The 25,996-nt window shown below is 35.2% G+C and overlaps 3 protein-coding genes across 3 annotated transcripts; 2 read left to right on the top strand and 1 right to left on the bottom strand.

The window, feature by feature from the left end:
• Positions 1–1,879: 1,879 nt before the first annotated feature.
• Positions 1,880–4,502, top strand: LOC126631120 (probable ubiquitin-conjugating enzyme E2 18). The gene is made up of 7 exons (XM_050301277.1): positions 1,880–1,936; positions 2,049–2,177; positions 2,252–2,355; positions 2,454–2,556; positions 2,834–2,897; positions 4,144–4,232; positions 4,337–4,502. The coding sequence occupies exons 2-7, from the start codon at positions 2,148–2,150 to the stop codon at positions 4,430–4,432; spliced, it is 486 nt and encodes a 161-aa protein (XP_050157234.1). The 5' UTR covers positions 1,880–1,936; positions 2,049–2,147; the 3' UTR covers positions 4,433–4,502.
• A 1,496-nt stretch (positions 4,503–5,998) lies between these two features.
• LOC126632471 (uncharacterized) lies at positions 5,999–9,300 on the top strand. Its single transcript, XM_050302897.1, has 9 exons — positions 5,999–6,314; positions 6,463–6,530; positions 6,617–6,713; positions 6,795–6,928; positions 7,108–7,226; positions 7,324–7,468; positions 7,967–8,009; positions 8,685–8,858; positions 9,009–9,300. The coding sequence occupies exons 1-9, from the start codon at positions 6,096–6,098 to the stop codon at positions 9,138–9,140; spliced, it is 1,131 nt and encodes a 376-aa protein (XP_050158854.1). The 5' UTR covers positions 5,999–6,095; the 3' UTR covers positions 9,141–9,300.
• Positions 9,301–9,989: 689 nt separating this feature from the next.
• On the bottom strand, positions 9,990–16,815 carry LOC126632470 (cytokinin dehydrogenase 5-like). The gene is made up of 5 exons (XM_050302896.1): positions 15,625–16,815; positions 14,407–14,534; positions 13,478–13,753; positions 12,025–12,287; positions 9,990–10,449 (listed from the first exon to the last, which is right to left on the bottom strand). Exons 1-5 carry the CDS (start codon positions 16,214–16,216, stop codon positions 10,092–10,094), a joined length of 1,617 nt encoding a protein of 538 aa, XP_050158853.1. The 5' UTR covers positions 16,217–16,815; the 3' UTR covers positions 9,990–10,091.
• Between the last annotated feature and the right edge of the window lie 9,181 nt (positions 16,816–25,996).

The raw sequence follows: 25,996 nt of genomic DNA, 5'->3' as shown, positions 1-25,996 counted from the left end.
GCTTTCTAAAGTTTAATTAAATTGTATTGACTAAAATGTTTGAAAATCTCAACTCTAAAAAAAGATACATGCTCACCATTCACCAACAAATGGCGATTTTAATAAGAGATTGGAAAAATGGTCTGGAAAGCCTTTTCGGAGACGTTGTGATAGTCTGGTACGAGGCCTATCGGTGCCAACTAACTGTTAGATGAAGGAATTAGGTTGCTTAATGGTTCAATGACCATTTGTAAGACTACTTTAGTAGGTCAATGATCAAGTCTTTATTTGTAGTTCGTCTCACATAATCCTCTTATTATAAACGTTTTGAAAATTCCACTTTTATCATCAATATATTTATTTCTCTTCAAAACCTTGTCTTAAAATTGCCAACCAAACTGTTTCCACTAGAAATAATAGCATATGGGCACACGCAAAGTGCGTGAGGATTTTTTTTTTTTTTTTTGAAATAGAAGGAGAGAGGAACAAAGAGATAGAGAATGTGGGAGTGTGATTTTTTTTTTAATTAGAGATATGTTAGGATTATATGTAGATGAGGCTTTAAAGAAAAAAAACACCAAAATTTAGTTGTGTGAAATTACATTTCTATCCCATATTTCTTATTCATGTTATGTTTTAATTAGTGGGTTAAACTAGTAATTTCATAAAATTTTGGTTGACAATGAGTGTTATATTAATTAATGGAGATAATCTAAATATGGTACTCCACCAAATGGGCCTAATTATACTTTAGATTAATGACCCAATTGTTCATATCCAAACATTTGAAAACCAGTAATCATATTTCTTAAATTAAAACAAGAAACTAATTAATGATTATTGTAAAAAAAAACTAATGAAAATGATTTGAAAACTTTGAATTTTAACGATAAGGACAAAAAAAAAGGTAAAGTGAATAATACCAGAATTGCCTTTTGAATGTAAAAATGTGATTTTTCTTTAAAGTAAACAATATCGAAAGTTTTTCGTTAAAGTTCTCATCGAAACAAAATAAACCATTAATTCTATAATTATATGATTAGACTAGACGACCACGTGTAAGATTTGGTGCGACTTTTCTATATTGAAATTATATTAGGAGAATATTTTTTGGTTCCACGTAAATTAAAATTAAATAAAGGCAACGACCAGCGCCAACACAAACAATATATATATATATAACTGTTTGATTGCGTAATACGCGTGGTTGTTTAATATATATATATATATATATATATATATATATATATATAATTGTTATTAGCATTCTACAAATTTCATTCTACACTTCAAACTTTTTATATCAGAAAAGAAAAATACATTTGTGAGGAATATAGAATGAAATTTTTAAAGTTTCAATAACACTTCTTTATATATATTAAACAACCACGCGTATTACGCAATCAAATATGATCAGCGTGGAAAAACCAAACCTAAAAAACTTCCTGTAATTAGTGGGTCTTGCCGAAGAAGAAATTTTTTTGTGTGATGGAAATACAATTCGGAATATAAATATTATATACAAGTAGTCGGCTAAAATTCTAGAAAGAGATCTTCTTCGATCCCTTTCTATCAAATTTATCTAGTTCGGAGTTTGGACAATTGAAATTTGATCTAACAGTTAGAGTTATTATAATTTTTAAAAGAGTTCATGTTTATAACCGTTGGATCAAATTTTAATAATTCGAATCCCACACTTGATGGATTTAGTGAAAAGAGATCTCCTCTAGATCATTTTCCTAAAATTCTAATAACACTTGTTATATCGACTGACGTGTTTTTGGCACATTAAAAAAAGAGGTGTGTGGGCCATTTTACTTTTCATATATATTTTTAATTTTCGACCATCAAATTAAATGAATTGAGGAAGATCGACATAAATTATCAAGGAGTATGCACCTTAAAAAATTGCTTCTGCCGGAGATGGTTCTGTTGAGAGTGGCAGTTGCTCGCGCGCGTGAACACATTTTTGATAAAATATAGTTTTATTTTTATTTTTTTGGAAATATTTCTGATCCCGAATTTGACCAGTCATATAAAGTAAAATACTTTTTTCTGAATTTTTCCAGAGAAATTTGAGAGCGAATGCTAGCTGAGGAAGGAGAGTAGGGAGGAGCACTCGAATCCGCCGTTGCCGTCCGCCTCTCTCTCCACTTTCTCCGGAAACGATGACTAGCTCCTCCGCCACTTCACGCAAGGTTTACTTCTCTCTCTCTACAACTTAAATATTTATTTATTTATTTATTTTTAATGGAATTTTTTGTGTGCGTAGGCTTTAAGCAAGATCACCTGCAATCGGCTGCAGAAAGAGCTGGTGGAGTGGCAGGTGAATCCTCCGGCAGGTTTTAGTCACAAAGTCACTGATAATCTTCAGAGGTTCCATTTCCAATTTCTTTGAATTTAAAGTGTTAATCTCCTTTGTTTTGCGATTAATCATGTGATTAGTGTTAATTTCCTTGAAATTTTGTGTTAAGATGGATAATCGAAGTCACCGGAGCGCCGGGAACTCTGTACGCTAACGAATTGTATCAGCTCCAAGTTGATTTCCCCGAGCATTACCCCATGGAAGCACCACAGGTCCATAAGATTCAGACTTTAATGTTTGCTTTTCTCTTAATGCTGTTTGGCTGCCAAGAAAATTGTTTCGAAACCGAAGATTGACTATTAGGTTTAAGTTGTTTAAGTACTTATATATACCGTTTGGTGGTTGTATAGTTGTAGTTGTTAGGGTTTCAAAAAATTGGCGAATACAGAACGATTAGTAACTTAGTAGCGCATAATGTTCGATTTATATTTAAAATTTTCGCTTAAATGACTGGTTTGTAGTTTCTATATTGTTTGTTTCGGTGTTCAGGTGATTTTTGTCTCTCCGGCTCCTCTGCATCCCCACATTTATAGCAATGGCCATATTTGTTTAGGTACCGTTCTTGTCTTTTAACTTTGTTTTAGTATTTTCCGCTATCTTTAGTTTTCAGTATTGGGCCGGTATGGAACTAAAGTCTTGGCATGAATTCCTACTTTGTTCTTATGGAAGTAGACAATTAGATGGTTGTTATATTATTCGAGTCATTGGTTTGACCTATGCGATCGTTAGTTTCATTCTATCAAAATGATGACTAGTTGTTAAGTTGGTCAAATGTTACATCGCAATGTTTGCTTGCAAGTTAGGCAAGTTTATAATAAGTTTAATTGAATTCTATTGAATTTTCAGACCATTAGAATTTGGCCTTGCGTTGGAGAATATCCTTCTCTATGCAACTATGCTTGAGGCAAACGTTACCTAACGTTTTGATCATAGTACTAGCTCTTTGGAATGTTTCGTTTTGTGTTCTGTCATAGAAATCTAATGTCTCATGTCAAGCAATTTTTTCATTAGCATAAACTGTTGGAGAGTACAATCAATACCGGTCACCATAACCCGAAAAAATAGATCTGGACTTGAGTTAAAGGATGTCGGTAATATGTTTTGTTGCTCCACACCCACAAGCCTCCGGTGCTTACTGTAGTGAGTACACATGAACTCGGTACATGCCTGGTTGGAGGCTGTGATATTCTGAATTGGCTTTATATGAAGATTGACAAGAAAATCCGGCATATAACTTTTATTATTAAATCACATCAAGTATTATAGCCCTACAGTGAATTTATAAAGAAAGGACCCGAAATAGGGTGGCTTTTAGTTGAAGCTCAAATTTAAGTTTCAACTCCTATTCTGGTTGACTGTAAGCGACAATAATGAGTCCAGAGGCATGGCCGCATGAGGTACTGCCAAGCTCACAGTTGAAGTTGTGAGGCTTTGGTCACCGGATAGAATCTTCTAGGTGCTGGGAGTCATTTGGCATCCCTTATGTTTGCATCTATACTTGTTATTGCTGTTTTGAGCCTTTAAAGCTTTCGTTTTTGAAGCACTAGATATCTTATTTTTGTTGCCGGAAATGATAAGATAACAAAAAAGGCGAAACTTTCATTTTTTTATCCTTGATTCCCTGTGAAATGCGCTGCTAAGGTGATCACAGTTTGATCAGTTTGATCGATTCCAGACGTTATTTTGAATTATTGTTGATGAAATACAAAACTGTCACATACCTGATGGTTCTGATTATTAGAATGAAATGAGCACCAGCTAACTCATTTTTCGGTAACGGATTATGTTTTTCTTTGCAGACATTCTATATGATTCATGGTCCCCAGCCATGACGGTTAGTTCAATCTGTATCAGCATTCTGTCCATGTTATCGAGTTCCACGGAGAAGGTATGGTGGTTGAATTCATAGAGATTTTGATGATTTACTTCACCCTACATTACTTCGGTAAAGCAAACTCACAACCCTGATGCGTGCAATTTACCATTGTGCAGCAACGCCCCGCGGATAACGATCGATACGTGAAGAAATGCAGGAACGGCAGATCTCCCAAGGAGACGAGATGGTGGTTCCATGATGACAAAGTGTAATATAATGACCTAACAAATGTTTATTAACTATTTATAAAAAAAGGGGGGTTTGATTTGGAGTACTATTTAATCAATGTTGTTATTGAGAGGGAAAGGGAGGGAGGGAAGGGAGGAGGCGGCCGAGTGGCAGGGGACATGTTCCCCAACTCCTTAACATATTTGCTTGCCATTGCTTAGAATAATACTGGGTGGTGCTGTCGGCATATTTTTTTTTACCCTTCGCATATATTTTCAATTTTCGACCGTCGTAAAGGAATTAAATGACAAAAATTAACAGAGAGTGTATACGTATATCAAGTGAAATATGAATTAGATTGCGTTAGCTACAACTATGAATACTGTCGGAATTCAATGGTGTAGCCACCAACAAGGCTAGGATGGGTTGTAGCCTAGGGAGGTTTTCTGTAAGGGTAGTGTTATCCATGCATTCATTTTTACTTCTTACATACATCTCTCAATTTTTCGGTTGTTTGGATCGAATGAATTGAAGATGATTATTGACAAAAAATTAATAAGGCTGTGTTGGAGGTAAAAATGGGTTTGTGAATAAAACTATTCTTTTGTAAACTCATGCTTATAGCCTACTTAATTTCAATACATATTATTATTTAATGTATATTTAGTAAAGGGTAGGTAGTAAATAATACGTTTTATGCTAAAAATGATAAATTAGTTTTATCTCTAGTCCCCTTTTATCTTTTTCTATACCATTTATCTTATGTAATTTAGCCTCTGTGCTTCTTACTCAAGAAAAGAGAAATAATTTTTTATCCACAATTAAATCCCTATCTCCGCAATTCCTTACTTTCAGTTGCGATTTTCCAATAAATGTCACATTTGGTATGTTCTTAATCTTTTTATTTACTTATTCTTGATTTAATTAGTAGGTTAATTATTTATATGGTCCTTAAATTTATCGGTTAAGGTTATGATTTTGAGAATAGTTTATATTATATTGTTGTTCTTTTATATTGATTATTATATAATTTTATATAAGCAAAAAAAAATAAACATATGATTTTATGGTGCTATTTTCAGCTAGCCCACCCAAGAAAAAAATTCTAGCTCCGTCCTTGTGTTAGATATCATGTCTCCATCCTTGCTTATACAAATAGTGAGCTCCGTTTGGTTGATCAATGAGACTTGTGTTGTTTTGGTCCTAATAAGATTACAAAGCGTTGGTTTGATAATCATTTTGTTTACAATCTTCAAAGCAAAAAGAAATATAAAAAAAAACTGAAAACGAAATAGTTATCAAACGATTCCTAAGTTTTTATGTTAGATGGTTTCAGAAAGGCTTTTGACTATTCTAAAAAAGTCTCACATATGTTCTCAGTCTCGAGTTAATCGTTTTTTGATACACCTGGTAGTAGGGTGACGACAATCGCATTGAGTTAACTATTTTTTTGATACAAACGTAGTGATATTTCACTACTCTTAATCAATTGAGCTACAAATTCCTGAAAACTTGAAAACCTTTTGCATCGACCTTAATTAAGAAGATTAGTGTCGAATATCGTTTCTTATTCTCTTAATCGTTCTTTAAAGTAGCGTCTTTGTTAACTTATCGTTTCTAAAATAACCGTTTTGGGTAGCTTCAGCTGTGTTTTCCCTCCGATAAGAAAGACGAGAGCGAGAGGTTTAGTTTGGGTTTGGGGAACAAATGCTATTGCGACGACTTCCTTTCACGGCGGTTTCCTTCTCATGGTGGCGCCCCGGACTCTCGAACTTCCTCCCTACCCAGACGGCTCCGACGCCGCAGCCGTCTCTCCACTCGCTCTCCGTTTGCCCTAATAAAGTTAGCATAATCCCCTTCTGTTCTTCCAGCCCTCAAATCTCCGCCGAACTCACCGACTCAATCCCCCAACCGCCGTCGAAACAAGTAACCGTCCTTCCCCTTCAATTTAATTTTCAATTTCTTGGCTTTTGCAGAATTCAATCATTAATTTTTCCTTTTTGGTTGATGAAAATGCATGATTTTACTTCTTTTCCGTAAAGTTTGTGTTTTTTGAATGCTGTTTCGGTTGCAGGGTCCTCTTGAACCCGGTCTGTATCTCGTCGGAACTCCGATTGGAAACCTCGAAGATATCACTCTACGGTGCTCGCTCAATTTCTACATACAAAGTTACAAACCATGTTTTTCTTTTCTCTTCACTTTTTAATTTGATATCGAATCCAATGCAGGGCTCTCCGGGTGTTAAAATCAGCTCATGTAATACTTTCCGAAGACACTCGGCATTCGGGGAAGCTGCTCCACCATTACAGTATCAAAACTCCCCTTGTAAGTGAATTGGGAGTTTTTGGGGGTAAATTTGGTTGGCTTTTAGATTTAGTGGTTCTAATTTATGCTTTTAGATTACAGCTGAGCTATCACAAATTCAATGAAGCTCAAAGGGGACAAACAGTGTTGAAGCGGTTGAAGGAAGGCGAAATTGTGGCGCTCATAAGCGATGCTGGGATGCCAGGCATCAGTGATCCTGGTACGGAATTGGTGAGGTGCTTTCCCATCTTCTTTACTTTTACAGCAAGTAATTCATCATGTGTTAGCTTGGATTGATTTTGTCAATTGTTTAGTCATTCGGGACAATATGAATTTGGAGTAATGTACTGTAATATTATTGCGGATATGGTATTTAGATATATATGTATCATGTAGCAGTGCAATTGATATCAAGTTTTGCTGCAGGCAAGCTGTGCGTGGATGAAAACATCCCTGTTATTCCTATACCTGGACCGTCTGCTTTTGTGGCTGCTCTCTCTGCATCTGGCCTGTCCACGGATGAGTTTACGTTTGGTAAGTTTTCCATGGAAATGATGCTGCAGATATTCTTCTTGGTGGATGTGGCTTGAGGGACAAGATTTATATAGAACTCTGAACTATACTTCTGCAGTGGGATTTATTTCTAAACATGCTGGATCTAGAAGAGAGAGGTTGACGGTTTCAGCAAATGAGGGGACAACCCAAATATTCTATGTGCCTCCCCACAAACTTCAGCAGTTTCTTGAAGAGACTTCTTCAGTTTTTGGTGTTTCAAGGTACGTACTTTTAAGGCTTCAGATTAAAAATCAATTTTAATAAAGTTATTAAGAAAAAATACCAACTTCAATAAAAGCTACCAATCCCTTCCCATTCTATTTGGAATAAGCCACAAATTGTGGGAAAATACACTATAAGCTTAGGAACATTTATATTTTCTCCCCATTGCACATGACCCACATGCCACCAGTGCCAGTGCCAGAAGTTGTCGCCAGCCACTGTCATTGTGGCCGAAAATTTTCAATTATGTGCAACTTTTTCATTTTCAATTATGTATTGATGTTTGAGTTTTTTGTTTTTTTTTTTTTTTTTTTTTTTTGCTTGTTTTTTTACATGTATCACATACTTTCATCCCTCACTAACTCTTTGATATGATTATTTATTAGTTTTTGTTATGGTGAGTTACAAATTGAACTTCCATGTATGGATTTATGCGCTTTTACTGCCTTAGTGGTTTTACGAAAAACTGATTTGGTGAGTTTGTAATTGTGTTTCAGAAAATGCGTCATAGCTCATGAAGTTACAAAAATTCATGAAGAGGTAGGTTTATGGTGATGTCTTTTATTTATATCTGTTTTACTTGTGATCAGCTTGCTGAATATGTGCACATTATTTTCCTTACCTCATTTGTGATGAATTGCATGCCATTAACCATTTTAAAACCCATTACATAATTTATCAAGAAACGAAAAGTGATCTACTTTTTATGAGTAGTATTTGATTCTTTCTGATGATATAACTTAAAATTTTTGCATCGATCGGTAACTGATAATATGGGCGATGTCTCTGTGTACAAGAATGCATGCCCAGCCAATGCTAGTAGAAATTTGTCGCTCAAGAGTGTCTTTAGGCTTAAATTCAGACTCTGCACATTTGGTTTTCTTTATGTGGTACAGCCTCAATTTCTTTTGGGCTGTGCGATGCAGGCACAAGCCGATCTCACTTAACAAATGTTTTGGCAATGTGATTTGAACCTCTTGGAACCCAGACCCCGTTAGGGAATAACTGAATAGGTCAGGTGGACACCTTGTATCAATGTCCTTAATTCGATATGTGCATATCATTTTGCCTTGTCTTCCTTTTAAGTTCAAATTCAGTGATAAAGTTGCTATTTTTGTTTTTAATTTTCCAAATGCTAGCATGTTCTTTCACAAATGATGGCTATTCTGTTGATTTCATCTTGCGAATGTGTGTCTAATTTTGATGCCTTGTCAGTTTTGGCGCGGTACATTGGGGGAAGCTGCAGAAGCGTATTCTACTCACCAGCCAAAAGGTGAATTTACAGTATTAATTGAAGGAAAAGAAAATTCTCCGGTTGTAGCTCCTTCAGAGTCCCAGCTTGAGGATGAGTTAAGAGATTTGATCTCAAGTGGGCATAGTCTTTCTACGGTAATGACTCCTGTTTCCGGATATTAGTCTTTTTCACAGAACTGTGTACCACCTTTTCCAAGTTTTGAAAGATCACGAAGAATTATTTTTTCTTCCGTTTGTTGATCATGAACTGTTGAGGGGTTTGACAACTCTTATGTACGTATATAGGCTGTCAAATTAGCGGCCGATGGGACATCAGTTCGGAGGAAAACCTTATATTCAATCGCATTGAAAAAATTCGGGAAGCAACCCGGTTCACAGAGTGATGCAGATCCATGCAAGCCACAGCTAGAGGAGTGAAACCTTACACGTTAATGGCAGACCGCCAGACCACGTATTTTACGAGTAGATTTCGCTTAATGTGTACTGTGCATTCACATTTCTGTACTTCACATGTTCTTCTACTTCTACATGGAGACCACTCTAAGAAGGGTATAGCTATAATTTTACAAACCATGAAGGATGATGGAGTCATGGAACAGGAACCAGCTTGTGTTGGAAGAGGTTGAGGACAAAGACGTCCGAGTCCTTGAACAAAACCAGACAGGGCTGTCGGGATCACGGGCGCTGCATGCAACACATAACATATGCAGATTGTGGTCCTGGACCCTGCCCGGGCCCACTATTCGCTTCTTACCCTCGATGAACAACCGTAGAAGATGAGAAATTCTTGAGTACGGATGGTTATGCCACCTCACCTCTACAACCAAAGACACAAAAACATTTCATCCAGTCCCACCACTGTATTCCTGCCCCATCCACCCTCTCTAGTCTCTAGTCACACACGGCCTCGGCCAGACAGTCACGTGATCCGAGCATCTAAATTGAGCAACTCCAAAAAAGGCCCCCTCATTTTCTTTCTAATAACAAATACCTATTTGATCATAAAAAATAAAAAAACACTTTCGGTACTGTTCACTTTTAACGAAAAATGACATTTTTACCTTTTCTACTACTATTAACTCACACCTTTATTTGTTATTTTTCATTAAAACTAAAGTTTTTGAGAACTTTTCATTAGTTTTTCTTAAAAAAAAAAATGGTGTGCTATCCACACACTTTATTTTACTTCTCACATACTCTTTGTTAATTTATGTCCGTTGATCCTCTTCAATTCATCCGATTTGACAATCGAAAACTAAAAATGTGTGGAAGAAGTAAAAAGAGATGTAGATATCACATCCCAAAAGAAAATTCATCTAAAATATTTACATGCACAAGACTAACCCTAGAAGCTGTGCGTTTCGTTCATCAATAAACTGACAATTTAGCACTACCAACCCCACCACTAGAAGAACCCGATGAAGGGCTAAAAATACGTTGGCCGGTGGCTAAAATGCGCCGGGGGTCGAACTTCATCTTCCTCTGGTAAAACCGGTCCCACTTATCTCCAAAGTGGTCCATCCACTCCTCCCGAGTAGTGTAGTGCGGGAGGTACTGTTTCACCTCGATCCCGGCATCATCGCAGAATCTGAGGATCTGACGGTTCTGATTGGTCAAGTGCTCCAAGGTGCGGGTCTCATCCCCGGTATCCAAGGCCGATCTTAGCAGCGCTACAAGGTAAAAAACGTCCTCATCGGGCGTCACCACCGAGCTACTCTGGTCCCACCTACACAGAATCAAAACCATACAAACGACAATCAGCGAAACATGTTTTTGGAATTAACGGCTGTGTTAATATTTGTGCTGTGATAACTAACGGCAATGTTTCTCGAACTGAGCTTGTACAACGACAATGGACATCCCATCGGTGGATCTACCGACATGAGAATCTTTACGTTTGGAAAAGAATTCTCGTCGGTTTTTTTTTTTCCGGAATTGTAAGGATCTTATAATCGTGACTGTTCATTATTCATGTTGCGGTTAGAAATGATTTCAAAATTTAAAATTTAAAAATAAATATAAATAGTACTTAATAAAAATTGACCGTACAATGTACTATAAACGGTCACAATCACGGGATTCCCAGAATCCCTTCCACCTAATCCTTCTCATTAAACAATCCGGACTCTTAACATTTGATACAATAGCTAAAATTATTATAACTTTTAGAGTGAGCCCCTGTTTGTAACCGTTGAATCAAATTTTAAGGGTTCGGATTGTTTAATGAGGAGAATTAAGTAGAATGAATCCGGAGAAATCTATTTTCATAAAAACAAAACCAGCACTGTATTTTTTTTGGTCAGAAACCAGCCCTGTGTCTGTTTGTGTGGATCCTGGACTAAGTCCAACTGTAATCTGTAGGTAATTATATGCGTTTTCATGTCCAAAATTGCACTCAACTCAAGCAAAAGCCATGGAGATTAAGTGCTAAATTATTCAAATCTTGTAAGAGAAAATAGTCAGTAGAGCAACCCGATCAGCTAGTTTGTCACGTCACTCTCAAAAAAGTGTGTATTATTGGCAGTAGTACTACTACGAAGATGGTATCCAAATACAGCGGGACATGCATCTTTGAAATAGTGCATGACGATCCAGCCAAATTGCTCTGCCTAAATTTTCAAAAAAACTAATGGAAATGATTTGAAAACTTTAAGTTTTAACGATAAGGACAAAATAAAAAGTAAAATGAATAGTACTATGATTGATTTTTTAGTGTAAAAATATGATTTTTCGTTAAAATAAACAGTATCGAAAACTTTTCGTTAATGTTCCCTAAATTATTCTCCACATATAGATAATGGCATCTCTACCAACCTACCTAATACCCTTTATGATCTGGAGGATTTTATCCTCAAGACTATGGTATCATCTACATAGTCTCCGGTCATTCTTTATCAATTATTGAGGAGGTGCGCAGCTTCTGTCACAAGAGATTCTATTTGCCTTTATAGTATAATTACCAGTGTTTAGAGCTAGGCTCAATAAATGCAACAACCTAGATTCACACTTTGGTATTGTTAATTAGGAAGATTAACAAGGTCTTAAAAGCATCTTCTTTTTTACTTAAACAATAGCATTAGTATATTAAATAGTTAAATATTAAGAGGCAGGAAGATCGATGGAGATCGAATCCACAACAGAATGTTAGCATGTTGCATGAAACAGCTATGTCGTCATATTTAGAGGCATGCATGCATGATGCATGCAGCGGAAAGAACATTATATAGTTATATCAGTAGTGTGTGTGTGTGTGTGTGTGTGAGTACACATACATGTATGCATCAGAGGCTGTGGAACTTACTTGTCTTTGTTCATGGGGTAAATCAGAATGGGTCCGCTTGTCTTATTTCCCAGAATGCCCTTGAACACCCCTTCGTCGAAGTCAGAAATCCTTGATTTGGGGACAAAAAGGTTAAGCCATGGATGGGGGACGTCCCACAAACCCTTGGATCGGAGCTTCAACTCGGCCTTGTGAACCCGGTCCAGAAAATCCACGTATGGAAGATCAGTCGTGAAGACTGACGTCGGTACAAAATCCAGTTTTTCCAACAAATCCTCTATTTCCTGCAGTAAAAAAAATATTCCCAACGCACAGTTTTTAATTATTTGTTGGTTTTAAATGCACGTATTATTACTAAAAAAAAAATCAGTCTGCTTAAAAGAAAGCTGCTACCGAACTGTTACTTTTGTCAGGATAAGTTCCATTATTCTGTTTAAATTTCTAATTAACAAGAGGAATATTTGGTGGGTGCGTGGCTTAGATTTAGTAATATACAATTAGTAACAAATTAGAAAAATAAAGGTGTATTCGATCTTAGGTTTGAATAGGATATTAGATAACAGATCTTCCATGTTTTCTTGCGAATGTCTGGTTATATTTTATAGCAGCTTTAATTATTATGTACACTAAGACACTAATCATCTCAATCATATAATCTAGGGTTTAGTGGAACACCCTTGTAAATTAATCAATCTAGCAAAGCATAACTCTAATTGGTTTTAAATTTTAATACGTACAATATGATAGGGTTGGAATTTGGAAGCTACTGTAAGAAAGCACTTTAAACAACCACATAAACGATTTTAATTAGTCTCTAAAGTCCGAGTGTGCTAACCAATTATCGCTCTTACTGTTTATTCTAATGTAATATATATTTACTGGAAGTTGGTGTGTTGCTTTAGCATATTACATACTCCAAGCACGGAGAGATCTTTGTGTGCCCGAATCATGGGGCCGAATACCACCTCTTACAATTGGAGGAAAGTTTTTTTTTTTTTTCATGTGTCCTCTAACAGTATAAGATGTGGTGTTTTGCTCCGTATTCTGGCATACTGAAAAATCTCTTCCATGCACGACACAATGGCCTGACACATTACTTTTATATATTTCATATTTGTTACTCTATATTAATTTTTCTTATCAATGGCAGATGACTCATTACTAACTACTTAGATAATTTGTATTTCACCACTTACGCAACATGAACAAGTATATAAGTAAAACTATTTAATATATATTGAATTTTACTTCTTCAAATTTTCGATATATGACTCTTGTATTTTCAACACTCTTAAGTTACGTATTCTATAGGTTTTTCTTTTCTTTCTTTCTTACCATTTCAAGTAGTTAGGCTTGCATGCCTAAACTTTACGACTATCTTGGACTTACAACTTTTTAATAACCCAGATTAATTAATACATCACCGACCCCCTAATAAAACCATATTAGAGTGTAAATACGAGTATAATTATACCTGGTCAATTGTAACGGCGGTCGATTCGTCGTAGTTTTTCGTAATCTCCAAGCAATATAAAACACCACCCTCAGAATTAATGGAGGTGATCTTGACAGGGTTGCTCGGGGAGAAGAAGGATGACCTCCAGTTGTTGATGAGGCCTTCGTCGACAATAACGAAACCCTCGACATAGTCGAATTTCTGGCTGGTGGGTTGCCCATGCAGAGAGATGAGGAATTCCTGGTCTTTGGTAAAAGCCGAAAAATTGGAATACAGTACTCGGATCCACCTCACCTATTGACAACAACGACAATAATTTTTTATTTTCTTTAATAAAGCAGCAACAAAAAGATATAGGAAAGAGACCACGTTAAAGAAGCAAAAGGACACATCAACAACATTGCCAGCTATAGAACAGCCGTTTGAATGTGGTTAAAAAAGCTTCAATCCATGGACTTAAAACCCTTCATTAGGTCATGCATGATAGATGATACCTTGCTTTTTTAGGTTTTGTCATTAACAAATACAAGGAAAGTTTTGCAAAGTATGTGCCCCCACTCCCACTTTGGAGAGATTTTTAGTGTACTGAAAACCGGAACCAAGTGTAATCATACAATTAATTGGTTGAAAACCTGAGAATTTTTTTTTTCAACCAATTGTATATTATGACAGTTGTTGTACCAGGCCGTATTCCCGGCACTGAAAAAGTTCTCCCCACTTTGGAAGGTGGAAACCGACCAAAGCAGTTGAGAATAACGTTATTTGGACACTCAAAACTAACATATTTGAGAATGATTTTAATACAAGTCTTTCCTCCACTCACATTGTGTAATGTAAGGTGGAACCGACCAAAACTTTCAAACCCATTAAGCAGAAACGATCAATACTATTTATTAGACACATAAAACAAACATACTCGCAGAACAGCGTGAAAGGGAGATATATACCCTTTGGGGGGAGAGTTCAAGAGCAATTCTAGCCCTAGTGATGATTCCAAATTGGCCTAGCCCACCAAGAACAGCGTGGAACAGCTCTGAGTTTTGCTCTTCTGAACATGTCAATAGCTCGCCTTTGCCTGTTGTTAAACAAGACATATATTGATCACTTCAATACATCAATTATATATGTACTCGAAGATTTACCATATATTGATCATGCATGATGAGATCATATAAGACAAGCAGTTTCATTGGCAACAACGACAACAACCTAATAATGTGAGAATATTGTTAGATCGTCACTATATCAGACATAACAAAAGAGGCCATGTGAACAGCGTAACATTATATAATAATTTAAGTTTAATAAGCTAAATAAGGAGACTAACTTATAACTAATTAAACTACCTTTCTAGCCATTTCGAGGCTTATATGGGAATTGTTTGTTAGTGCTTTTAAAATGATCAAAATGTTTTTTATTATAATTTTTTTGGGACAATTCTTAGTAAAAATGCAAGTCAATCTTAAAAAAACACGTGAAGTGCTTCATGCAGAAAACACTTTAAGTGTTTTCGGAACCCAAAAATATTTTCCTCAAAAGCGCTTACAGTAATTTTGAAAGTGCTTTTAAACGAACCCATATTAAAACAAACATTTGATGAAATAGTGGTATAATTTCTTTGCTGAAAATAACTAATGAACAAAAGAAAATACCACAATTTCTGCGTGATGCTGATGAAACAATATAAAAACAACCATTTTAAAGAGACATTTATGTGGTCATGTGTACAGTTTAAACCGAAACTGAAAACATCCTTCATGACATAAGAAGACCAGAAGTGTAAAATGGGCAATCTTAGAATTCAATAAAATCTGCAAACACCATTTAGGAGAATGATTAAGAATTATAAATAAATATTGAGCATACCCATATTACTTACAAAAATAATGTTATGCTCAACTGTTCATATAAACAAGTTATCTTAAAACAAGTGATGCTATTTGAATCATATTTATTAAATATATTGTTCGACAATTTCTCTTATACGAGACAGTCGAATTTCGTATGTATGGATAGAATCCACTTTAGAGTCCTAAATGTGGTAGAAATAACTTTATTCTACTAATAAACCTTTGCATATTCAATTGGATATTGGTAAGAAGGAAAATTAAACACACCATGATAAATAAAATACCAGAAATGAGTGATAGATATATAATCCAAACCTGTAACAACGTCGAGCTCATGAACATTACTAATCTGAGGTCCGTAATTGAAAGCTTGGCCACTGATTCCGGCGTTGGAAAGGGTTCCGCCGACTGATAAGTACAGATAATCAGTCCACGACTTCGGTGCGAGTCCATACTCAAGCGTGCTCCTGAGCACATCTATCCACAACTCCCCACCCCACGCATCCACATACATACCCTTCTCCGACACTCGAGCCGCCTGACCCGGCGTCCCCGATCTTGACGATCCCCCGCTCATCTGAATCACGACACCGTTGTTGGTCTGCGCCTGCCCGTTGATGGAGTGCCCGTGGCCTCTGGCCGAGACCGTGAACCCGTGCGGTGAAGAGTATGCGGTCCGCACCAGTCCCACCACGTCTTGGGCGGAGGCTGGGTGTAAAACTGCCAAGGGCTCCGCTCTGCTCATCAGGCCGAAATCGTTCGAAGCGGTATTTACGTCGGACGGGTCTAAGCTCAGCTGTCCTTCGACGACGAGGCGGAGAAGCTCCGTTGGGTCCACGGTTAAACCAACCGTGACAATAAGTCGACAGATTGCGAATGTTAATAAAACAAGCTTGGTAGTGGCCATGTATTCGAGTACGTTACTATTCTTGTTCTTGATCTTGATTTTCTTTGTTTGGTTTAAAATGATGAATTAGGTATAGGGCTACATAATGGAGGAGGAGGCGGCGGCTAGAAGGATGAAGGATTAGAAAACTGAGGACAACGGCGGAGAGAAGTAGGTGGCGGTGGTGGCAGCTAGGTTTACGTACTCTAGCTATATATATAGTGAGGGACAGAGTGAGAGGAAATAATTAACGAAAATTGTGAGAAATTATTAAGCAAAAAATGAGAAGGAACAAAATCTTTGTCGCAGAGGGAAGGAGGGGGATGTGGGAAGTCGTGGAGATAACGTAAGGCTGATTTCGCTTTAAAGATTTTGTACGCAACATGAACAGATTCGCTCAGCTTCTCTTTCTTTCGTTCTTTTCCAGAACTCGATTTCTTCACGTTACAAGACTGCAAGTACACTCACATACATATATACTGCATAATATTTTAGCAGATAACTGCAGGTAATATATGTATGTTAATATTTCTTCTCTCACCCTACAATTTTCCGAGGCAACAAACAACAAATTATACAGAGTTTCTGACTGTATCTCTCTCTTTTGTGTCTAGGTTATAACATGCAGGTCCTCTATTTAAAGGACAAAGGGACGGGGCGTGGGGTCCGAGGACACGTGTCTGTTCACGTGAGAGAGTTCAGAGACACGTATACGTAATAATTTTTTTTGTTTGGTAAAAAAGTATAAGTTAACCCTAGCCAGGATTTTCTCTCATGACCCATTACCATATTACCCAATGCACTGCCCAGAGATCCTGCTCTGAGGGGGAAGAAAGGAAGGGAAGGGAAGGGAAGGGAAGGGATGGTGGGGGCCCACATGTGGATACGGAGGATCTGTGTGGGGACACGAGGGAGGGAACCTTCACATGGGTGCCGCACCACTGCGACGATGTTCGATTCAGCTTAATGCAGCTACCAATAAAGATTTGAAGATTCTCTCTCCCTTCCCTTTCTTTTTAGCTGCTAGGGTTTCTTTAGGCTTTAGTGAAAGCCTCCCTCCCTCCCTCTCAATCCATATCAAACACTACACAACACAACCAGATGTTTAATCAATTAAATTAATTCTAAGAAAATCGCAGAATCTAAAGCTTAGATTGCAAATGACTAATTATGGACTTAATTATGGTTTTTCATGCTTTCCAAACTAAAAACATTCATAAAACAACAAGTGGGCGTTTGGAAATTAGTCAGTCTTCTAGGTTAATTTTTAAGTGAGACATAGATCGATGTCAATTTCCCAAGTGGGAATTGTTGGCACCCACTTCTAGATTTTTCTTAGATTGGTATAAAGTCTTCGCAAATAATTAGTTGGTTATAAATATAAGAATTTAATGGATGTGGCCCTTAGATTAGTCAAGTCTTTGCAGTTTAGGAACACCTAGCTTCTTGGATAAGAATACGATTCTCATACCAAGATTGTAGTTTCTATTTTTCTTTTATTTTTTATACCAAATGATATTCAATACTAAGTTTTAAACTATGTGAAGGAAGATTCAACTTTGAAAGTAGTGGAGAGTGCATACTGTTTAAGCGAATTGGTTGAAACCCAAATCTGAAAAAAAAAAAATATATATATATATTCAAGTATTCAAGTATTCAAGTTACGCTATTAACAACCAGAAAACCTCCATAGAGAACAAAGAAAGGAAATAGTTACGGTGTAAAACCATTGTCTGGTTAAAGAAGTCACTGTTTAGGAGGGCTTTCTGCAAATTGACAACTCTTCCACCTTTGTCTAGGAATGAAAATGATTATCCAATCAGTGAGTGCATATTTTGAGCTTTGATACATATACACACTTGTTGGACCACGTAATAATAGCTTGTCTAATTCACTTGTCTTTCACTACAGACGTGATGAATGGGAATTCGCCAGTAAGGAATAATTAGGATTCATAATAATTAAACTATGCCAATGGTGAAAATATAAGTTAACCCGAGCACACGGAAATATGGTGTTGGAAATATGTTTGGGTCAAGGTCTTTTTTTAATATGTTTACTCAACAAAAATGGACAAATGAATCGGAAAGCTTAAAAATAGAAGAAATAAGGAGTGTGAATCGAAACAACTAATCACCTCTAGTCGATTTGATTTTTTATTTTTTGGTATTTTATTACAGATTTTAGGGAGAAATTTTTCACTTTTCTAATTTCTTATTTGTAAGTAAACGCAGAAAAAATTAAGGGGTGGAATGATTCCCTTATCCATAATTTAGTAACATTGGAAAATCAAGAATCAAAATGATTTTAATTCCTATTTCTGATAAGTAAACACCCTCATTTTCTACCTTAATACCTTTCTCTATTTCTAAATTTCTAAATTTTGAATTAAATAATAAAGAAAAAAATAGTGCGTAGAAATTTTCTATTGTATGAGTCAGAAAAATAATAAGTAGAAAATTAAATGGTACAACTTTGAGTTCAACTTTATAATTTCAACGTTCAAATTATACTAATACCTTATTTTTCAATAAAATACCATATACGGACCCTGAATAAAAATATATAAATCAACATGGATATCGTAGAAATCATTTTTCTGTGTGAGTCAAAAAATTGGGGTTTTGTTGAGAATGACATTGACAATATAAAATCAAGTGGTGCCTATAATCTCATTTTCTTCCACTAAACAAGCCCACATGAAATGGGGACGCATGTATTCATTTTCTCTCTTGGTGTGAATAGTTGGACCCAGCTACCTTGCTTGCTTTTATCATCTTTGTAGTATAGTTACGTACTTATTTTTACTTCTCATGTACTTTTACTAATTTTTATCATTAAATTTTTTTAAATTTATTTACTCTAACAACAAAAAGTTGAACAATATATAAAAAAATAAAAATAAATATGTGTATGACACTGTCGTATTTTTATACAAATTAAAGAACTTGTAAATGAAATTTGACCTATATTTGAAGTTGATGGCCATTTGTCAGATCAATGTTGTAAACGAGGAAAATACTTCCAAATTATTCCCATTGTTAAATCCAAATCAACAGTTTCCCTTTTCTGTTCACAAGATTGAGTCTTGACAAGAAGTCTTGTCTCTGTCGGGTAGCCAAATCCAACCGGATTAGATATGAGAAGCTTTGGTTGTACAATTATCATTAAATAATTTGGCTTAATGAATTAATCCACGTTTAATCTGTCGACAAGAAGAGGTGTGTTAACAGTGCCAAATGTCCTTCAGACTTGGGATTGCAACACGAGTCCTGTCCAGGGACCAAGTGTACTAACAATTTTAATGGCCAATTGTTTTAGTCAGCAACCAATTTGGACTGTACGTAGATATATATGCATGCGTAGGACCCCATTAATTTATAAATAATGAGAGTTAACTATGACCAATTATCTTAAGTGAGCTTTAAAAAAAAATTATAATACTGTTTACTTTAATGAAAAATCATATTTTTACACTAAAAAGTCAATCAGGGTATTATTCAATTTACCATTTATTTTGTCCTTATTGTTAAGACTCAAAGTTTTCAATTTTTTTTTCATTAGTTTTCCTTTATCTTAACATTAGAAATAAAACTAAATTTATAAATATAATCTCCAATATTTTATAAGGAATATAAATTATCAAGCAACCGGAAACTACATAACAAAAACAAAACAACCATGCAACTCGAGCAAATTGACAATCATCTTCTCATTTTCTTCTAATCTAAACTATGGACATTCATCCTTAATCTTCTAATATCTTAACTTATCTAAGCCTCAATGATATGCATCAAATACTATATAAATTCAACTGCTCGAATTGTGATTCTATTAACATGCTGGAAAAAAAAAAGCAAAATATATATGAACTTATTATACTCTTTTCTTAAACATTATTGTGTAAAAAATCCACTTTATTTTTTACGTAACACTTAATCCCACTTTACCATTTTGGTCATTCCTCTCCTCACTCCTTCAATATAATCAATTGGGATTAAACTATAAGAACGATTAGTGCAGTTTTAAGCACCAACTAAAGTGACAATGATAAAATTAATAATATTAATCGATAGGAGTTCGTTTGAAAGCTGTAATTGCTCTTTTCAACAAAAGTTTGGCAAATAAGTGGAAGTGGGGGCTCTCTATTTCTTTTCTTCTTCTATCTTTTGTGCGTCTAAAAAGGGAGAAAGCCAGTTTGTCTATTTGCTTTATGATTCGTTCATGCTGTCTTTGCTTTTGAGTTTAAACTCGTCTTTAATTTACAACAAAAAGTTTTTTTTTTCTCCCTCAAAGGGCAGAGCAATGAGGCAACAAAGGTCCTACACAAGGGTCACTTTACAGGCAAAGCTGCTCAAGAAAGCAAACACAATTGCTTTTGTGTTAGTTTATAACATAGCAGCCTCTTTTCCTTCCTGACACCAATTGTTCCCTAGATTAGATTCTTAAACTTTTTTCTTCAAAAAATTATAATTAAAGGTAGCTAAATCACAGATTTTATCGCGTATTAAACCCTAATTGCAATTAAAACCGTGATTAGACTGTAAGGATGCATGTCAGAAGTGAGAAAAATTTTGCTTTCCTCGGGTCTTGATGATTTTAATTACATGATGAACAGCTCATTCAGTCCCTATTGTTTTCATTATCATTATTGGCCCCATTTTTCTTTACCATATTATAAAGGGAATTTTAATGAAAAATCTCTAGTACAGTTTACTTTAATGAAAAACCACATTTTTACATTAAAAAGTCAATCTTAGTACTATTCATTTTACCCTTTATTTTGTCCTTATCATTAAAACTCAAAATTTTCAAATTATTTTCATTAGTTTTTCTTATTATAAACAGGAGCAAGCTGCCAAGCACCATGCAGTGCATGCAAGCTAGCTTAATTAGTAATTTTTTAAACCATATAGTATTATATTAAATTAAATATTTGTAATTTCTTCTTGAATCACGCGGGCAAAGGTTTAAATCTTTTCCAGGGGAATCCCCTTTCACTGTACATGGAGCGGAATAGATAATATCATTGTATTGACTACTTCATGATGGGGTATTCAACATAAATTAGAGAGTATATCCAACATCGAGAAGAAAAAAAAGAGAAGTTGCAAGTACTTATAAAAAGTTGAACTACTTCATGTAGTGTCAATTAGTTTTATAGTTGATTCGGTATTGAGACGTATCTATCAATATGTAGAGAGATAATTCTAGTTCACAAGATATACGAAAGACAATTAATGTATAGTACAAAGTACGTACGTAGGAGCTGGCCAAGGCCCAAAGCTAACCTAATTTTGTAACCATTCATTTCGTTTCATTGCATGCAAATACTGTACTCAATAAATTGCACATGCATTCTGCGACAGTTTTACTATTCACGGTCGAGCTACCAAGGTTTTCATGTTTTGCTTGCACATGCATTCTGCGATAGTTTAACTATTCGCGGCTGAGCTACAAATTAAGGTGGTCATGCTGTGGCCCTTTAATTTTTTGTTCAACAGATTTATGCTACTCTTGCAGGCTATATGCTTATCGAAGAACTTTGATAGAGCTGACACGTGGTCAGCTACATTTTATAATTTCACTAAGAAGTTAACACGTAAACACAAGTGCGGTATAGAAAACCATGATGCAGGGGGTTTCCGAGAGAGTGGAGAAAAGGAAATGACTCATTTTCCCGGAAGAGGATCCTTTTTGGATCCACTTTATGGGGATCTTAGGGATTCTCACTTTCTAACCGTTTATTGTACATTATACGATCCATTTTCGTCATGTACTATTTGTGTTTAATTTTAAATAAAAAAAAGTTAAATAATTTATGATCATACGATGATCGATAAATAATTAAGATATAAGGATCCTTATAATTTTCACAATTTGAACCCGGATGAAATTCATATCCCATTTTCCCTACCAAAATTACACGACGTACGCGAATTAGTACCTGGATTGAACACTAGTGATAACATAATAATTAACATTTCACATCAGTGATGACTGATGAGGGCGCAAAATGTAAACAGATAGTAACAAGCATTATTAAGGCGTCCATCACGGCTGATTGCTTCTTACGTGTGTCTCCTTTGTGTAATACAAATTATACAATACTAGCAAGATAGCTAGCTAGCAATAGGGAGCTTAAAGTCGCATATCGAACAGTGAGATATGGATAAGCATTGGCATTATGCATAATTGCCTATGCTATATATATATATAGAGACAGAGAGAGACAGAGAGAGAGACAGAGTAATTAGATGCAACTACCCGAAACACATTAATAGAAATGAAGTAAATGGTTTTCGAATCAATGCATGCTTGGCATCAAACAGCACAAATAATACCCCAATAATTTACACATGAAATGAAATGAAAGTGCTTGTAACTCAATGCATATGAAATAGGTGAAAAATATTAGAAAGTGTGATGCTATTTGCAGTGAAGAAGCTAAAATTTTATAACAATGAGGTTATAAGCTAAAAAAAATTCATTAGATCATTTCGTCGAGCTCCTAGTGGGTATCTGACGAGTTATGGCATATTTTATCGATTTCTGCCAAGGCATGTAGAGTGAAGCATTTAATCAAACACTTGTTGCGAACATAGGGTCGCACACAAGAAATACTAGTAGAAAGACAAAACAAAGAAATAAGAAAAACTACAAATAACTATGCATAGAGTTACACAACAGAAGTAGCAGGTCGTAATTTAGTGTTTTTGACTCATTTTTTTAGTCCGCAGTTGTGTATATTAGTCACGAACAAATATTATATAAATATTCCTTGGGGGCTATGAAGCAAGTGGGGTCATGAGTAGTCAATGACCCTAGTTGGCTTCGCCATTGGCTATTTGAACATGCGAAGTTGATGCTTAATGACATAATCTATAATATAGCCAAAACTCATATATAATAAAAGAGTGTACTTGTATTAAAAGATTTTATGTCAGTTTTATGTGTTCAAACAATTTTATTGAACGGGAAAGAAATAAGGTATGCATACATGAACTTCCTTATGAGAGAAACCAACAAGACCAAAATATAAAAGCATTATGCAAGGGCCTTGCCTTTTATGTATATATAACATGCATATGGATGAAATTTCAAATTATCGCGCGACTATATATTATAGGCTGTAGCCTATACATATACAATTAGTGATTCTAAATTTTTACAAGAAGACAATACAGCTAATTGGCTCGCACACACTAGCACAAGCACTCCCGTAACAAATCAGAAACAAAGATGGCAAACTTAGCAGATTTATACGGAAGCACAAGTAATGTCACCGCCACACAAGCAAGACTACATCAAACAATCGCTAGCAAGCGAGGCCACATTAAAACCACAACACATACGCGAAGCCACATCACTCGCTAGGCAAGACGTTATCCCCTAGATACGGTACAAACCAATTAAAATGGGGCTATTTATTTGTCGGTGGAAGAAGATGCAGCCTGTTAATTTGCAGCATTGTTCATTCATCATCTCTGTGTGAGCCTGCGACCTTCAGCAATCCTGAAAGGTTGCTATGTATAATTTTCTTTTCGTGGTCATGAACATTAATAATTAAGAAAATTACATAAAATTTTTTAGTTTTAAAGATAAAGACAAAATAAAGAGTAAAGTGAATAATACTAAAATTAAATTTTTAATGTAAAAATATAATTTTTTTTAAATAACAGTACCAAGAACTTTTCTTTAAAGTTTTTTAATAATTAATTACTACGTCGACATAGCATTTTGCATCAACGTGCATAACTGCATTGCCCCATGCAAAAAGCTAAGCTGCAGGGATAAACTCTAGCACAGAATCTTGGTGTCCATCGTTCGTGGGTTATATATGGTAGCAGATTGCCAGATCCAATTTAATTATTAGTTTGCCATCTGACATCATTTGTTCTGGAATTTCCCACAACAAGTGGCATATCAATTATCCATACGGCACAACATATATAGGTCATAGGTCCCATGCATCTCCAATTCTCCATCTTGTTTGGCATCATCTTATATGTTTCTTTATATTTATTGGCATTTTTTTTATACTAATCATGCCATATAATCTGATACCTAACCCTAATTATTCACTTAGGTCTACCAAATTAAGTGACACTTCATTTTCATGTCAGCTATAAGCTGTTATTGATCAGCTCATGCACACAACCGCATTTTACATGTATCTTTCACATGTAGCTCACTCTTAGATTCTAGGGGGGTCTCTCACAATTAGAATTAGTCGGTCAACTGGAATGTGTATGATCTAGGGGATCTTTGAATTGAGAAGATCTGTTGACCTGAGATGAAGGGAAAGAGTTGGAAGTGAAATACAAATAATGTTATTTAGAAACACGAATTGTCATAATCGCTGACGCATACATTTTTAGTTAGATGAACATTATCATTTTATGTGAGATCTACCTGTATTAGGGAGTATATCAATTTTCCGTGTCTAAATAATTAACATTACTCTAATTATATTAATAATTATTTTTTTTGGTGCTATAGTCCGGGAAGCTAATTTAAAAGGGGTGTTTATTATTTAAGGCAGTTGAGTAGTGGACTCATATATCTATTATATATAAATATCAGGTGGAAGAAGTTATAACAAACCTAATAGTTTATTGCACAAAATGGAAAACCTTTTAGCTAGGTTTCCAAAGTTCTATAATTTTTTTCTCTTTGGCTTCATATGTAAGTATAAAATCTAAGAAAGATAATATAAAAGCACTTGATAAAGAAAAAAAAAAAAAAAAATTTTGATAAATAATTACTTCAAGTACTTACCTAAAAAAATGTTTAATTAATTAATCAAAAGCAGTTGATGATCTAGTCAAATTTGTTTCTTTCTATTTATATTATTCTCCCAATTGCTTTGCGTCACTTGTTGAGCGATGACACTGGTGGTGGTGGAGAGATTTTTCAGTGTAATCGATACATGAGATAGTACATCACGTGTTATTATATAAATTATGGGATATGTGTGCTAAAAAGTTAATAATTTAAAAAATAAAATTTCCTACCACTCCTATTAAAACACATGGTGTATCACTTGTGTTCCTGTCACAACTAAAAATTTCTTGTGATGGTGGTGCAGTTTGACATCATATACATGCATGCACGGTTTCTGATTAAAGTTTGGCTTTACAACTGTGTATGGCATTGAGTTGGTGAATGTACAGCCACAGCAGCAAACTTTCACTAATATGTCATTCTCTAAATCAACTTTACCTGAAATTCTCACCATCAGCATTACTTTTTCTTAAAAAGTTAGGTTAGCTAGCTAAATCCATTCATACTTTTCCAAAACGACGACCCGATTATGTTTGTCATGTATGATTGGATTGAATTTGATAACTTATTACATTTAAGGAATGGTGGATTACGTCACGAATGAAAATTGGTGTGCAACTTGAATAATGAGTTATACATTACTATTCAATTCTATAATTAGATTAGATTACTTATTAAGAGCTTGTTCGGTGCATCAAACTCAATGTATGTTAAAGACGTGAATTATTGAATTGGATTAGATTACTCATTAAGAGCTTGTTCGGTACATAAAACTCAATGTATGTTGAAGACGTGAATTATTTTTTGTCAATTATTAAAAGGAGATTAGACATGATGAAACATATATCTTTCAACCCTACTATTTTTCTAATGATAGGAAAAATGTGAGTTTCCTTATGTATTAATCCACTTTTTAACCTTCAAAGTGGATACAATTCTTTCTTTTTTTCTTTCAACATACCTTGCTAAATATCGACACGACTGAACCAAAGGTCTAAGAGAACTTGGCCCATT

Source organism: Malus sylvestris, chromosome 8 (assembly GCF_916048215.2).
Source record: "Malus sylvestris chromosome 8, drMalSylv7.2, whole genome shotgun sequence".
NCBI classification, from domain to species: Eukaryota; Viridiplantae; Streptophyta; class Magnoliopsida; order Rosales; family Rosaceae; genus Malus; species Malus sylvestris.
Note: the sequence above shows the minus strand (reverse complement) of the source record. Positions and strands in the feature narration are given on the sequence as shown.